Source organism: Hemitrygon akajei, chromosome 21, assembly GCF_048418815.1.
Source record: "Hemitrygon akajei chromosome 21, sHemAka1.3, whole genome shotgun sequence".
Lineage (NCBI taxonomy): Eukaryota > Metazoa > Chordata > Chondrichthyes > Myliobatiformes > Dasyatidae > Hemitrygon > Hemitrygon akajei.
In genome coordinates this window covers 20,097,025-20,114,358 of record NC_133144.1, presented here as the reverse complement: position 1 = coordinate 20,114,358, position 17,334 = coordinate 20,097,025, and the positions used below count along the sequence as shown (strand labels likewise).

General features: G+C 46.6%; 1 protein-coding gene across 8 annotated transcripts in view; it reads right to left on the bottom strand.

Annotated features, from left to right (window-relative positions):
* Positions 1 to 17,334, bottom strand: part of ap3b2 (adaptor related protein complex 3 subunit beta 2) — a 183,766-nt gene that overhangs the window by 102,512 nt on the left and 63,920 nt on the right. For all 8 annotated transcript variants that reach the window (XM_073024951.1, XM_073024953.1, XM_073024952.1 and 5 more), the window contains exons 3-5: positions 13,768 to 13,842; positions 8,780 to 8,875; positions 1,694 to 1,854 (exon numbers count right to left, since the gene is read on the bottom strand). In XM_073024951.1, the coding sequence (XP_072881052.1) occupies positions 1,694 to 1,854; positions 8,780 to 8,875; positions 13,768 to 13,842 (332 nt within the window). The remainder of the gene's footprint in view (positions 1 to 1,693; positions 1,855 to 8,779; positions 8,876 to 13,767; positions 13,843 to 17,334) is intronic.

Sequence of the window (17,334 nt, the reverse complement as noted above, 5' to 3'; positions counted from 1 at the left end):
TGCTTGCATGCGACAGCAGCCACACTCTGGTACACCGCTTCGACAGGTGGGCTAAAACCAGGTGGGGGTGGCCGGCAGGTTTCAAACCCTGGTCAGATAGGGTCATGCCTACCCTAGCATACGAATTCAGCTCCAGCAGACTGGGTGAATGAAATCTGCTTTGAGATCCAGTAGCCAAGAAGGTGGTACTGCAACGCTCAGTGGAGAGCGAAGAGCATGACAAGGCACAGAAGAAATCATGGTCATCCACCGCAACCAAGGAAGATCCCAGCTGTGATGACCATTCGTACCACTGGACGCAGACTTCCGAGGTCAAAGAGTGTGTATCTGTCCCAGTGCAATAGATTTTCTCATTTTAAAACTTTCCCACACAGGTTTCCTGTCATCATCAGACACGATGGATAATCACAAGTAGTATTAGTAGCATTTGTTCTGTATTTCATTTAAATACATAATGTATTATTCAGTTAAATGGTAGTTTGTCTTTTTATACCTTTTTAATTAGGTATTTCCATGAAACCGGCTAATTGTGCCAAAATGTACTGGCTCCGATGTGTGCCAATTAACCGGAATCCACTGTATTTGAAAAACTGAGGAAGTGGAGAATTGGCCCAGAGCAGAAGGTAAAGCTCACGAAGATCAGCCATGGTCATAACTGAGTGCTGGGGCTGCATGAGGGGCTGAGTGGCCACTCCTCCTCCTCGTTTGCTGTCTTCTTTGACAGCTGGTTAAGTCATGCCCATAGGCTGTCAAGGAAACAGAATACTTGAGGATGTCGCTGAAATTCACAAACAGGTACTACTGAAAATGTGAACATTCTGTTAAAATGCTGTCAAAACTCAGAGGTAAATGATGAAAAATGCGGGTATCCCCGCTAGCTAGCTCTTCCTCATCACCTTGCTGTTTACGGGAGATCACCTGCTGCATATCCGATACAACACTAAACAACATCAGAAGCACTCAGTTGCTGTGAAGACATCGGGACAGTCTGAGGTTGCGAAAGGAGTTATACAAATGCAGGACCATCTCAGAGGATCTATTGTGGACCCACCACATTGAGGTAATCAGGAAGAAGGCGTGTCAGTGGCTCTACTTGATTGGGAATTTAAGAATTGGTGTGTCACTGAAGACTAGCAAATTTCTACAGATGTACAGTGAAGAGCGTTCTGTCTGGCTGTATCCCCACCTAGTATGAATACCACAAAGGGTTGTACATTCAGCCAGCTCTGTCACTGGCACAACGCTCCCACCCCATTAGGGGTATCCTCAAAAGGCAGTGCCTGAAGAAAGTGGCAAACTTCATTGAGGACACTCACCATGCAGGATATGCCCTCTTCTCATTACTAATGATTCAGAAACAGCTTCTTCCCCTCCACCATAAGATCTCCGAAAGGTCAATGAACACCACCTCACTATTCTTCCTGTGCATTATTTATTTATTGTAACATAGTAATATTTTTTATGCTGTGCTCTGTACTGCTGCCACAAAACAACAAATTTCATGACATCCAGTATGTCAGTGATTACTGATTCCTGTTCAGGCATCTCTTTGAACATTGAGGCTGAGGTTCTGCACTGCAAAATCAATATCCGAATCTCGTGAAGCTGACATATCATCGAGGATTTAAGCCTGCTACGGTAATTGCTGAAACTTAGTTGAGAAGGAAGATGTGGAGCGGCTGCTGAGTTTTACCTGTGTAGCTTGGGAATGGCGTGAGCAGCTGTCTTCCTGACGTAGGGAGACATGTCTGAAGCAGCTTCCTTGATGGCCAGCATCATAATAGGAACAATGATGGTGACACGGATACTGGAGAGGACACGAAGAGCGCTGGCTCGTATCAGCTGGTTCGGGTCCTGGAGAGGGAAGAACAGAATACAAGAATTATACAAGTCATCCAGGTACAACCTATGCAAGGCTGTTTTAAAAGTGAAAAGCAATTCTCATTGAAGCTAGAGATGGAATTGCATGCACATCAGCTCTGGCAGAGTTCGCAGGCTATTATTTCCTACAAAGTGAAAGCTAATATTCTGAATGGCTGTGATGTTTCACTCCCAGATGAGCTCAATGCCTTTTATGCACGCTTTGAAAAGGAGAATAAAACCTTTGGGATTCCCTGCAGCATCTGGTGATCCTGTGATCTCCGTCTTGGATGCCAAAATCAGAACATCTTTCAAGAGGGTGCACCCTCGCAAGGCATCAGGCCCTGATGGTGTACCTGGTAGGGCTCTGAAAACCTGTGCCAACCAACTGGTGGGAGTGTTCAAGGACATCTTCCATCTCTCACAGCGGCAGCTGAAAGTTCCCACCTGCTTCAAAGGGTGACAATCCTACCAGTGCGCAAGGACAGGGTGAGCTGCCTCAACAACCATCGTCAAAAGGCACTCACACCTACTGTGATGAAGTGCTTTGGGAGAATCAACTCCTGCCTAAACAAGGACCTGGACCTGCTGCAATTTGCCTATCACTACAATAGGTCTACAGCAAATGTAATCTCACTGGCTCTCCACTCAGCCTTGGATCACCAGACAATAGCAATACCTATGTCAAGCTGCTGTTTATTGATTACAGCTCAGCATTCAACACAATCATACCCCCAGTTCTAATCAACAAGCTCCAAAACCTGGGCCTCTTACCTCCCTCTGCAACTGGATCCTTGCCTTCCTCAGCTGGAGACCACAGTCACTGCTGATCAGAAATAACATCACCTCGCTGACCATCACCACTGGCGCACCTCAAGGATGTGCGCTTAACCCACTGTTCTACTTACTCTACACTCACACCTGTCTGGCTAGGCACATCTCAAACCCCATCTATAAATTTTCCAATGACACCACTATTGTTGACAGAATTTCATATGGTGATGAGGAGACATACAGGGGCAGGATAAATCAGCTGGTTGAGTGGTGTTGCAACAACAACCTTGCACTCAATCAAGGAACTGATTGTGGACCAGGAAGGGGAAATCAAGGGAACACACACCAGTCTTCATTGAGAGATCAGAAGTTGAAAGGATGAGCACTTTCAAGTTCCTGAGTTTCAATATCTCTGAGGATCAATTTTGGGCATAACCTATTGTTGCAATTACAAAGAAGGCACAACAGCTGCTATATTTTATTGGGAGTTTTAAGAGAAATAGTATGTCACCAAAGACTTGCAAATTTCTACAGATGTACAATGGAGAGCATTCTAATTTGTTGCATCATCGTCTAGTATGGAGGGGCCACAGCACAGGATCAGAAAAAGCTGGAGTAAGTTGTAAACTCAGCTCCATCATGGGCACTAGCCTCCCCAGCATTGACAATGCCTTCAAAAGGCAATGCCTCAAAAAGGTGACACCAATTATCAAGAACCCCCATCACCCAGGGCATGCCCTCTTCTTATTGCTACCATCAAAGTGGTGTACAGGAGCCTGAAGACACATACTCAACATTTCAGGAACAGCTTCTTCCCCTCCACCATCAGATTTCTGAATGGACAATGAACTGATGTACACTTCAGTTTTCTCTCATTTTGTATTACTTATTTAATGTTCTTAATTATTTACTTCTTATTGTAATTTATAGATTTTTATTATGTATTGCAATGTACTGCTATCGAAAAACAACAAATTTCACAACATTTGATGGGAATATTAAACCAGATTCTGAGAAACCCTAAGGGAACTCGGCTGGGAGATAAACCCAAACCCTGTTCATGGACTCATTCCAAAGGCAACTGTCCCAACTGATGAACCTTCCAATGCCCTGGGTAAACCTTTGACGCACTGTCTGTCAATCCCTGTCACATCACCTAGCTTTACATCATGTGTCCATCCCTTTCCATCCAAGGCAATTTTAAAGCTCTTGGATTTCCTTTATAATCTTCTCCTGCTCTACATACCACCCTTCCACTTGAAGTAATATTTCACTGTAACCTTCACCTGAGTACAGTTCTACAAAGACTGTGTTCTGCTCTGTTAGAGACAATACAAATCCAAGTTGTTGTTTTTGAAAGGATATATAGAACTGTGTAAGAGTCTTTGGCACACATATATAGCTAGGATGCCCAAGACTTTTGCACAGTACTGTAGTAATTTTATGTTTTGCACTGTACTGCTGCTGCACAAAGAACCCATTTCATGACATTAGCGAGTGATGACAAACCTGATTCTGATATGGGTCTCTGTTGCGGACTAAAAGTGGGAAGAGGGCAGAAAGTGGGGAACCATGGTTGGGAAAAGGGGAAGGGAGAGGTGAGGGACCAGAGAGACATTCTGTAATGATCAATAAACCAAATGCTTGGAATCAAATGACCTTGCCTGCTGTCTCAGTGATGGGTGTGTCTTCACCTGCGCCACAAACTCCCCACCCCGGCACTCCTCCTCTGCCACCTGTCCCATACCCCACCCTTGGCGTTCCACCCTCACCATTCCCAACATCCTTTGCTCCCAACGGATTTACAAACTTGTTCTCCGCTCCACATTGACAAGTACAGTACTGTGCAAAAGTCTTATACACCCTAGCTATATATATGTATCTAAGACTTTTGCACAGAACTGAAAGATCCTCCGGGGTTTGACAAGGCAGATGCTGATATTTTCACTAGTGGGTGAATCTCGATCAAGGGGACTCACTTTCAGCATAAAATCTGATAGCCACATTACAGGAAGGGTGTGGAACTTTGGAGAGGGTGTGGAGGTGGTTCACCAGGATGCTGTCTGGATTAGAGGCCATGGGCTACAAGGTAAGGTTGGACAAGCTTGGGTTTCCTTCTTTGGAGTGGTGGAGGCTGAGGGGAGACCTGAGAGCGGCTTATGAAATAATGGGAGGCAAAATTAAATCAGACAGTCAGTATCTTTTTCCCACAGGATCGATATTTTTAACACCGGAGGACATGCATTTAAGGTGAAAGGGGCTCAGTTCAAAGATCATGTGTGAGCGAGTTTTTTTTCATTTTCACGCAGAGAGTGGACTCTTTACAACTCATGTTCTCAGCATTGTTTTTATTTGCACAATTTATCTTCTTTTGCACATTGTTTGTCAGTCCTTGGCTGGTCATGTTTAGGTTTTAGTTGAATTCCAATGTATTTCTTTGTATCCTTGTAAATGCCTGTGAGAAAATGAATCTCAGTGTAGTGTCTGGGAACATACGCTACTTTGATCATAAATTTACTTTGAACTTTGATTATTTAAAATGGAGACTCATAGAAATCCCTTCTTGCAATAGGTGGTTAACCTCCGGCATTCTCGGCTCCAGAGCGTTATGGAGGCTGGATCACTACTTAAAAGTGGAGGTGGACACATTTGAGAGATCTTGGGATGAGGGCCATGGGGAATAAGCAGAGAGGAGGTGTTGACCCTGGCTGATCTCCCCAGGTGTCATACTGCAGGTCTGAGCGATCAGCTGGCTGACCGCTGCTCCTACTTTTTTGTGTTTCCTGTTGACCTTGATCAGCACAACATCCACTAAAAGTCTGCAGCAAGTGGCAACATAATCAGCTGTATAACACATGGGATATTGTTGTTCATCCTGAGAATGTCTGCCAGCTGCCTCAGCCAGATAAGGCAGCTCATAATCAACAAGTTCCAAATCTGAGATTAATCCCCGTCTGGAAATAATGGACATCAACAACATAGAAGAGACCCTTTAGCCCATCATCTGCTGTCTGTAAAACAGCACTAGACATAACCTATTGGCAGGGACATAGACTTTTACCCGAGGCGGGGCATGGGCCGGTTCAGCTTGACGTTCCACTCTGAACTAAGGGACTGTGGACGGACTTTCTTTGCAGACTTCAGTACAGAACACTATTTGCTTGCGTTTATTGTTTGCACGATTTGTTTTTTTTCCTCTGCACATTGGGTGCTTGACGGTCTTTTATTTAAATGGGTTCTTTTGGGAGTCATTGCTTTGTGGCTGCCTGTTAGGAGACAAATCTCAAGTTGTATAATGTATACATACTTTGATAATATGTGCACTTAGAACTTTATCGAGCAAGTTGTCCGTGTCCTGAAACATGGAGCAGAATGAGGGTTCCTGTCTTTGCTTCCCCTCAGACAGCCCCAAAAAACATTGCTTCCGTCCGTCTCAAATCCCTACTCCAGCAAGCCATGCCATCACGGCCACTGGCTACCTGCCAAGGTAAATGGGTCTACAGAGTGGTGTGAACTGTCCATCAAATTCTTTGTTTGCAGTTAAAGAACACAGAACATAGAAATCTACAGCACATCACAGGCTCTTCAGCCCACAATGTTGTGCCGACCATATGACCTGCTCTAGAAGCCACCTAGGATTTCCTTACCATATAGCCCTCTATTCTTCTAAGCTCCATGTACCTATCTAAAACAGTTTCTTAAAATACCGTATTGTATCCACCTCTATCACCTTTGCTGGCAGTTCAGTCCACGCACCCATCGCTCTGTGAAAAACTTACCTCTGACATCCCCATTGTACCTACCTCAAAGCAATTTAAAACTATGCCCCCTTGTGTTAGCCATTTCAGCCCTGGCTATCCACATGATCAATGCCCCTCATCATCTTATACACCTCTATCAGGTCTTCTCACATCCTCTGTCACTCCAAGGAGTAAAGGCCAAGTTCACTCAACTTATTCTCATAAGGCATGCTCTCTAACTCTCTCTATAGTATCCACATCCTTCCAGTAGGGAGGTGAGCAGAACTGAATGCAGTACTCCAAGTGGGGTCTAACTAAGGTCTTATATAGCTGTAACATTACCTCATGGCTCTTGAACTCAATTCCATGGTTGAGGAAGGCCAACACACCATACGCCTTCTTTAATAACACTGTCAACCAGCACAGCAGCTTTGAGTGTCCTACGGACATAGACCCCAGGATCTCGCTGATTCTCCACACTGCCAAGAGTCTTATCATTAATACTAAATTCTGTCTTCAAATTTGACCTAACGAAATGAACCACTTCACTTATCTGGGTTGAACCCCATCTGCCATTTCTCAGCCCATTTCTGCATGCTATCGATGTCCTGCTGTAACCTTTAACAACTTTCCAGATTATCCACAACACCCCCAACTTTTGCGTCATCAGCAAAGTTATAATCCACCCTTCTACTTTTTCATCCAGGTCATTTATAAAAATCACAAAGAGGATGGGTCCCAAAACAGATCCCTGCGAATCACCACTGGTCACCGTCCTCCATGCAGAATACGAACTATCTACAATCACCCTTTGCTTTCTGTGGGCAAGCCAATTCTGGACCCACAAAGCAAGGTCTCCCTGTATCCCATGCCTCATTACTTTCTGAATGAACCTCACATGGGGAACCTTATCAAATGCTTTACTGAAATCCATATACACTACATCCACTGCTCTACCTTCATCAATGTGCTTTGTTACAACCTCAAACAATTCTATCAGATTCGTAAGGCATGACCTGCCCTTGACAAACCCATGCTGACTATCCCTAATCAGATTATGTCTCTCCAAATGTTCATAAATCCTGCCTCTCAAGGTCTTCTCCAACAACTTGCCCACCACTGAAGTAAGACTCACTGGTCTATAATTTCCTGGGTTATCTCTACTCCCTTTCTTGAACAAGGGAACAACATTTGCAATCTTCCAATCTTCCAGTACTTCTCCCGTCCCTGTTGATGATGCAAAGATCATTGCCAGAGGCTCAGTAATCTCCTCCCTTGCTTCTCACAGTAGCCTGGGGTGCATCTCATCCAGTCCCAATGACTTATCTAACTTAATACCTTTCAAAACCTCCAGCACATCCTCTTTCTTAATGTCCATACACTCAAGCATTTCAGTCCGCTTCTGTGAAAGCCTCTTTCCATTGCTTCCTCCCTGTCCACAAAGACCTGATGGCACAGTGACACAGTCTGTGAGTTGCCGCCTCACACCTCCAAGGACCCAGTTTGATCCTGACTTCGGGCACTTTCTGTGTGGTGTTTGCATGTTTTCTCAGTGACTACATGTGTTGCCCCTGGATGTTCCAGATTTCACCCACATCCCAAGATGTGAGGGTCAGTAAATTAGCCATTGTACACTGCCCCTAGTGTGTAGGTGAATGGTAGAGTCTTGTGGGGCGGGGGGTTTGCTGGGATAGGTGGGGAGAATAACATGGGGTAACTTTAGGTAGGTGGCTGATGATCAGCATGGGTCTGATGGGCTGAAAGGTCTGTTTCTGTGCTGTGTAATTGTGACATCATTAAGGGAAACTCATCCATCTTATCCCATGCTTTAAAACAGGGGCTCCCAACCTGGGGTCCATGGACCCCTTGGGTAATGGTGGGGTCCACGGCATAAAAAAGGTTGGGAACCCCGTTTTAAAACTTCAGTTTAATCACAAGTAGGTGATTGAACCACTGGAAGAACTCAGGACAGCTAGCATCTATGGAGGGAAATGGACAGGTCACATTTCCAAGTCGAGTCCTTTCATCCAGATAACAAGTCTGGTTTGCACAACCCGTCAGTTTAACGCTTAGTAATTGAGCACCAACACACGCTTCGCTCAGTGAATTGAGCACAGTATCCTGTGCAGTCTCACTCCACCTTTGTGGAGAGTTGTTCCCCTCTGATCTGAGAGGCTGCACGATCTAAAACAGCCAATTATAACCAAGAGGGCTCTTCCAATCCCCCAACAGGAACACACAGACTGGAATGCCTTTAACAGATTGACAATGTAGAGACTATGCCCAGATTAACATACCCTGGAGAAACTCGACTGCTTCTTACCGTTGCTCTTCATTATAAATCACGCTAGACACTATTTAACAACAGAGCCCCTTGTGAATTAACAAATTGGAAAGATACTGACCTTTAACCCCCGCTGGAAGGTGCTGATGGAGAGCAGGGCTAAGTCTTGTTGTTCTTCTGCATATCGAACCAGGTAAACGTAAACCAACTTCTTCACCTGCGGGGATCACAGTGATCAGTCAGGGGCAGAGCAAAGGGCTCCTGTTCACAGGTACCTCATCTCCCACCCACCACCCATCCCTTTGTCCCAGCCTTTGGTTCTCACCAAGAATCCACAGTTTTAAAAAAAGGCAGAACGTTAACCATTTCCTTTTCCATTGATGCTGCCTGACCATCTGAGGACCTCTGGCATTTCTTAAGAGTCGTAGAGCAATACAGCACAGAAACAGGCCCTTTGGCCCATTGAGTCCATGCTGGACACCCATGCCAGGGTCTCTCGGTGAATCACATCTGAAGCTCAGCAACTTGGGAGTTTTGGGCAGCAGAAGTGGGGTACCATATAGAAGAGTAGACCACCCAAACTGTGCCAGGACGTCCCAAGTTTTTGCCAGGTGCTCATCCAGCCTGCCCCAATTTCCTGTGTTCAGCCCGTTTCCTTCTAAGCCCCGCCTCTGCATGACATCATTGTCGTGTGCCATGTCGTATGATGCAGGTGATCATGGTCTCATGACCATGATTGTTCTTGGCAAATTTTTCTACAGAAGTGGTTTGCCATTGCCTTCTTCTGGGCAGTGTCTTTCCAAGATGGGTAACCCCAGCCATTATCAATATTTTTCAGAGATTGCCTGGCATCAATGGTTGCATAACCAGGACTTGTGATGTGTACCAGCTGAGTAAAATTCATTATCAGAGTACATACATGTCACCACATACAACCCTGAGATTCTTTTTTCTGCGGGCATACTTAGAAAATCTATAAAATAGTAACTGTAAAAAGGATCAATGAAAGAGCAAGTAGAGCATAGAAGACAACAAACTGTACAAATGCAAATATAAATAAATAACGAGAGCATCAAATAACAAGATAGAGTCCTTAATGTGAGATCATTGGCTGTGGGAACATCTCAATAGATAAATGCAGTTATCCTCTTTTGTTCAAAAGTCTGATGGTTGTGGGATAGTAACAGTTCTTGAACCTGGTGGCGTGAGTCCTGAGGCTCTTGTACCTTCTACCTGATGGCAGCAGTGAGAAGACAGCATAACCTGGGTGGTGAGGATCTTTGATGATAGATGCTACTTCCTTACAACAGTGTTTCATCTAGATACGCTCAGTGGTTGGGAGGGCTTTACCTGTGATGTACTGGGCCGAATCCACTACCTTTTGTCAGATTTTCTGTTCAAAGACATTGGTATTCTCACACCAGGCCGTAATGCAGACAGGCAAAACACTTTCCAATACACATCTACAGAAGTTTGTCAAGGTTTTTGATAGTGACACCCAGGAATTTAAAGTTACTGACCCTCTCCATCTCTGATCTTCTGATGAAAACTGGCTCGTGGACCTCTGGTTTCCCTTCTCCTGAAGTCTACAATTAGCTCCTTGGTCTTGTTAACATTGAATCAGAAGTTGTTGTCATGGCACCACTCAGTCAAATTTTCAATCTCCCTCCTGAATGCTGATTTATCATCAGCTTTGATATGGCCCATAACAGTGGTGTCATCAGCAAACTTGTATATGCTGTTGGAATTGTACCTAGCCACACAGTCATAGGTGTAAAGTGAATAGAGCAGTGGGCTAAGCACACATCCCTGTGGTGCTCCTGTGCTGATGGAGACTGGGGAGGAGATGTTTTTGCCAATCCGAACTGACTGGAGTCTGCAAGTCAGGAGATCCAGGATCCAATTGCACAAGGGGGTCTTAAGGTCCAGGTCTTGGAGTTTACTGATTAATTCTGAGGGGATGATAGTATTCATTGTTGAACTGTAAGCGATAAAGAGCATCCTGATGTATGCATCTTTGCTGTTCAGATGTTCCAGGGTTGTGTGAGAAGCCAATGAGATGGGATCTGCTGTGGACCTGTCGCTCTGGTAGGCAAACTGGAGCAGATCCAAATCAGCACTCAGACAGGAGCTGATTTGCTTCAACACCAGCCTCTCAAAACACTTCATCAATGTGGATGTAAATGCCGTTGGACGACAGTCATCGAGGCAGGTTACCACGCTCTTCTTGGGCACGGGTACGACTGAAGCCTGGTTGAAGCACACTGCTGGAGTGAGTGGTTGAAGATATCCGTGAACACACCAGCCGTGGTCAGCACAGGTCTTCAGTACTCGGACAGGTACTCCATCTGGACTGGATACTTTCCTTGGATTCACCCTCTTGAAGGCAAACCGTGCATTATCTTCAGATACTGAGATGAAAGGATCATCAGGAGTTGGGGGGGAGGGGTTCACAAAGGTTCTGGTGGTCAAAGCGAACATAGAAGGTATTTGGCTCACCTGGAAGCAAAGCTTTGTTGTCTCCCGTGTCACTTGATTTAACTTTGTAGGAGGTTATGGTATTCAAACCCTGCCACAGCTGCTCATCTGACCATCCACCTGCTCCCACAGCTTCACGTGACCCTGATCGGGGGACTAAGCAGGTGCTATACCTGCCCGAGGGTAACCTGCAGGCTTGCGGAGGGAAGCAGTGCCTCACACCTCCTTTGATAGACGTATCTCCACCCTGCCACCATATGTCTGTCTGAACTCTTCTTAAATGATACTATTATACATCCCTCAAACACTTCCTCTGGCAGCTCATTTCATGTTCTAAATTAACATATATTTTAATATATTACATTTGCTATTGGAATTTTAGATTTCTGGCACCCCGGATTTTGAGGGGATTTTATGATTTTTTTAGGATGTAGAACTCACTGCGATGTTCCTGACTTCCTGCCTGCGGAGATGGTCCTATGAGGCACAGGAGATACTGCAGATGCAGGAAATCTTGAGCAACACCCACCAAATGCCGGAGAAATTCAGCAAGTCAGGCAGCATCTATGGACGGAGATGAATATTCAAAGTTTCGGGCCAAAACCTTTCATCGGGACTCAGGCCAGTGCAGCCTGAGTCTCCTGGGGCTCTATCAACCACCACAGATTGGAGAGCTTCAAGTTAAGGTCGTGGTGTGGGACTGGGGCAGCTGGGGTGGATCACCTCTGGGACAGAGATCCACAATTACTGCCCAAACCTCCAAGCTGCCAAGCTTCAGATGAAGTTCACTGAGAGATACTGGCCTTATGGACCTGAGACTGGTCACATTCAGAGAAATGGTCAAGAGAGTCCATTTCCTTAAAAACGAACCACTACAATCTACAAAATCATTGCTTAGTGATGCTAGATATATATATGTATCTATATATATATATATATACACACACACACACACACACATATATATATAGATGAACTGGTGAAGGAGATCTTTTGGCATGCTGGTCTTCTTCAGTCAGGCCATCAAATACTGAAATTGGTGTGTTTTGCAGCAGCTGAAAAAGACATTGGAGTGTTCATTTTTGGTTGCCCCACTTCAGGAACGATGACATTAAACTGGAAAGCGCGCAGAGGAGATTTATGAGAATGTTGCCAGGACTGGAGGGGTTAGGTTATAGAGACAGTCTGAGCAGATTTGGACTTCATTCACTGGAACGTAGGAGACTGAGGTCTGATGTTATGAAGTTGTATTCAATCATGAGGGCACAGTTATAGTGAATGCCTACAATCTTTTTCCAAGGGTCGGGGAATCAAAAAATAGAGGGCATTAGGTTTAATGTGAGAGGGGAAAGATTTAACAGGAAGCTGAAGGGCAAATTTTTCATCCAGAGGGTGGTCATTATATGGGCTGAACTTCCAGATGACGCAATTGAGGCGGATACATTAAAATGTTTAAAAGACACGTGGATGGGTACACGGGAAAAGAAACCTTTGGGCGAAACATGAGCAAACGTGACCAGCTTAGTTGGGTGTCTCGGCCAGCGTGGACCATTTGGGCTACAGGGCCTGTTTCCGTGCTGTGTGACTCTGCGGGCAGTAGTGCGGCAGGTAGTGCTGCTGCCGCACCGCTCCAGTGACCCAAGCTGAATCCTGACCTCCGATGCTGTCTGCGTGGAGTCTGCACGCTCTCCCTGTGACTGTATGAGTTTCTTCCGGGTACTTCAGTTTCCGCGTACAACCCAATGGCGTACTGTCTGGCGGGGTGAATTAGCTCTCGTACATTGTTAAGTGTGGGCTTGGTGGTGAGCACAACGCTTTACCGTACCAGAGACCCACCACTGCCTGTACGTTCCCCTTGTCACTGCGTGGGTCTCCTCCCAAAGTCCAAAGACATACCGGTTGGTAAGTTAGTTGGTCATTGTAAATTGTCCCATGATTAGGTTACGGTTAAATGAGAAAATCTGCAGATGCTGGAAATCTAAAGCAACACATACAAAATGCTGAAGGAACTCAGCAGGCCGGGCAGCAGAGTAAACAGTCGAAGTTCCGGGTCGAGACTCTTCTTCAGGACTGGAAAGGTCATTGCATGCAGAGGAAAGATATTCCCGGCGCTGTGGCAGTGACTTGGACAGGGCCATCGAGGTGGAAAGGGTGGCACGTAGAAAACAGAAGGAAGAAGCAGTCAATTGAATATGAGTATCTAGGGTCCTTGGTGGTCCAAACTGGGGTTCAGGGTGGGTCAAAGGGGGTTAAATCGGAGGATACTGGGCAGCATGGCTGGAAGGACCTATTCTGCACTGTATCTCAACAAATAAATAAATGGGAAAAGGAACAAGAGGAGTGGAGTTGGGGGTTGGGGGGGGGGTGGGTTGATGGGCACCTGAGAGAAAATGGGTTACAGGGGAATGTGTGAGCTAACAGGACAAAAGGATTAGTCGGAGGGATGATGAGCCAAATGGCCTACTTCATAAGGCACATCAAATACAGTACATTCTTTTAAACTGAATTACAAGTCACATTCCCTGGATTATCACTGAAATTATTTAACCCTCTGTTCACCACAGCATGTTGTGGGAAGCTTCCTTCGGTTGTCCCTCCATGTGGAAAATGGTGATGAGTGTCTTTGCTTACCTCAATGTTCTTGCAGGCAACGTTCTTCACCACCGCAGGAAAGAGATCAGAGGCGTTCTTCCCTCTGGCAATCATCTGCAATAAAAAAAGAAAGCGCGTGTAATCCTTCACTGACACGCAGGGATGGAGTCTCACACAGAAGAGGTTCATGTTCTTCGTTGAGTACTGGGCCTGTACTTGCTGCTGTTTAGAGGAATGGTGTGTGTGTGTGTGGGGGGGGGGGGGAACTCACTGAAACCTATCAAATATTGACAGGCTGGACATTTCCATTTGTGGGGGAGTCTAGGACCAGAGGGCCCACTTCAGAACACAAACACATCTCTTTAGAACAGAGATGAGGAGGAACTTCTTTAGCCACATGGTGGTGAACCTGTGGAATTCACGGCCACAGACGGTTGTGGAGGCCAAGTCATTAGATATATCTAAAGTGGAAGTTGATAGGCTCTTGATTAGTGAGGGCATCAAAGATTATGGGGAGAAGGCAGGAGAATAGGGTTAAAAGGGTTAATAAATCAGCCATGATGGACTGACTTGATGGGCTGATTGGCCTAATTCTACTCCTACCTCCTATGGTTTTCTTAACTCAGTCCAGCAGTGACTGGGGACGATATTTGTGAAGTTGTGTCCCCTGGCTGAGGTGTCTAGAACCTGGGGTGGGGAGTGGGGGGCTGGTGGAGGCTGTGGGAGGTGGTCACAGCTTCAGGACAGGGGACTGGACAGAGGAGAAAGAGCTTCCCTGAGCTGTGCAGAGTCTGGAGGGCTGTGGGGCCTTGAAGTTCATTCATTCTGAGTAATATCAGAAGAATCAGATGATGAGGACAGGCAAGGGAATGGCGTTGAGACAGAAGATGCACCAAAACTTCTTTGAGTGCATCTTCTTGGAACCAGGCATGAGGGCCAAATGGCCTCCTTGTTCTACTATAGGCACTAGGAAAATGCAAAAGATGCTGCTTATTGTGTTTGGCCAGGTTGGGAGGGGGAGGGTGTTGTGCTAATTCCCACAAACATGGAGCAGGCATCTTGCTCAATGATCCCCCCCTCTCCCTCCCACCTACTCACAATGGGGCAATTTACAGTGGTCAGTTAATCCACCAACCCACAGGTCACTGGAAGGAACCCAGAGGACCTGGGGGAAACCTATGTGGTCACATGGAGAACATGCAGACTCCGCACGCTCAGTGCCTGAGATCAGGAAAAACCTGAGGCGCTGTGAGAATGCAGCTTTACTGGCTGTGCCTACAGGAGGAGGCAACTTGGGAACAAAGGATATTAAACTGTGGAGGTCCCACTGAACTGGAAGCCAATGTGAGTTAGAGAACTCAGGGCTGTTGGTTGGTGGGACCCGGGCAATCAAGCTCTCTGTGATTGGGATAAAGAAGAGGAGTGGGAGGAGAGGGAAGGGCTACAGTGTGTTTTGAAAGGTCTACAAGGATATATGACTGGAAGGTTCATATGAATAAAGGACTGGAGAAGCCATTGGTATGGAGAATGGGGAGGTTTTTGGAGCTGTTGGCACTTTCACCTTGGGCTCAAAGAGCTGGATTACATGATTGTCTGAAGCAGGTCTGAGGGAGAGGGGTCAAACTGGTTGCTATGGAAACAGCATTTTTGCCGAGAACCAATGTTTCTACTCAGCCTGCTCTGGAGGCCGGGCGAGCGGACAATTCTGAGAGGATGGCAGGGCAGCAGAGGAAGGGGCTCCATTACGAGAACACATATCAATCCTCACTGAGAGGTCAGTGGTAGAGCAGCTTCAAGTATTGGTATGTTACCGTCAGGGCTACCAGGATACAGTGAAAGGCTCGTCTTGCGTACTGTTTATACAGATCAAATGATCACACAGTGCATTGAGCTAGAATAAGGTAAAACAATGCAGAAGGAAGTGTAAAAGCCACTGAAAAGGTGCAGTGCAACTGAACAAAGAAGTGCAAGATCATAACGAGGTAGATTGTGAGGCCAAGCGTCCATCCTATCGTACCTGGCTGTCAGCATCTCAAGAGCATCAATCCCAGGCATGACACATCGATGCAATCACAAAGAAGGCACGCCAGTGGCTCTACTTCATTAGGAGTTTGATATTTGGTGCGTCACCCACGACTCCCTTCAATTTCAAGATGTACGGTGGAGCACATTCTGACTGGCTGCCTCACCACCTCGTGAGGAGGCTCCAATGCACAAGAGGCTGCAGACGGTTGTGCACTCAGCCAAATCCATCACAGGCACAACCCTCCCCACCATCGAGGCCATCTTCAAAAGAAGGAGGCATCTGTCACCAAGGGCCCTCACCATCCAGCCCATGCCCTCTGCTCATGGCTACCATCAGGGAGGAGGTACAGGAATCTGGAGACCCCACTCAATATCCTAGAAACAGCTTTTTCCATTCCGCCATCAGATCTCTGAAAGGTCCACGAACACCACCTCACTATTCCTCTTGTGCGTTATCTATTTATTTTTGTAACTGACAGCTTGCACTGTGCTGCAGCCACAAACCAAGAAACTTCAGGACACAGGTCAGTGATAATAAACCTGATTCTAAAGTCACCAGCATGCAGAGAGGGAATCCATGCCACGTTTTCAGGCAACATGGAATGTGGCAACGTAGGAGAGTGATGAGAGTGAGCATGTTAACACAGCGGGTAGTGCTGCTGTCTCTCGGCATCAGAGGCCCGGGTTCAACCCCATCGTCTGGCGGGGTGTGGGGTTGTGCCTCTGTGTGTGTGGTCTCTGTGTTCCACTGGTGACTGGGTGAGCTTCCCTGGCTGCTGCCGTTTCCTCCCGCATCCCAAAATTAATGTGGAGTGTGGGTGGGTGAGGGGATTAGCTGACCAGCTCAAATTGTATATCATGGCTGGCATGAGAGTTGGGAGAGTCATTGTACACACTGGGAACTAGATGGGAAGAATGGGGGCCGATGGGAATTGCTCAGGGAGCTGACATAGATTCAATGGGCTGAATGGCCTCAGCTCGTGTAAGGAAAAGAAAAGTTCACAGAGGTGACAGAAACTGCAGATGAGGAGAAACCAGTGCATTTTCAGTAAGTGGGAGTGGACGTGGCAAGCGTGTGTCCTCGAGCTGGATGGGTGGCAGGAGGCGATGGCAGAAGGAGGGTGCCTCAAAGGCGAGGGTCAGGGCCAGCAGTCTCACCACGTTCACACTGGTACTGGGCAGAACACGGGCCTCCACATCGCAATGTGTGAGGAAGCAGAACACGGACAAGGGACCCTCTATTGTTCTGGGATCGATGGGCAATGGGATAAACCTTGGCGACAGGTCCAACCCTCGTGGTACGGATGTCTGGACTAAGCCTGTGCTCAGGTCGAGCTGAGTAGTCCTGTCCCGATTCACACTGCGGGTGCGACACAGAGTTGGAGCGACGTCGAGGTACGGTCAAGGAGAAGCAGTCGGAGCAAAGTCAAGTCGGAGATGGGATTGGAGCGGAGGAGTTTCGGAGCCCATCCACCTGAACTGTGAGTGAGGTTGGATCGATCTCAGCACTGGGCCCATTTGGAATGGTTAAGTATGGGTCGGAACGTGGCAGCGGCGTCCAGGCCACAAGCGTATCCATCC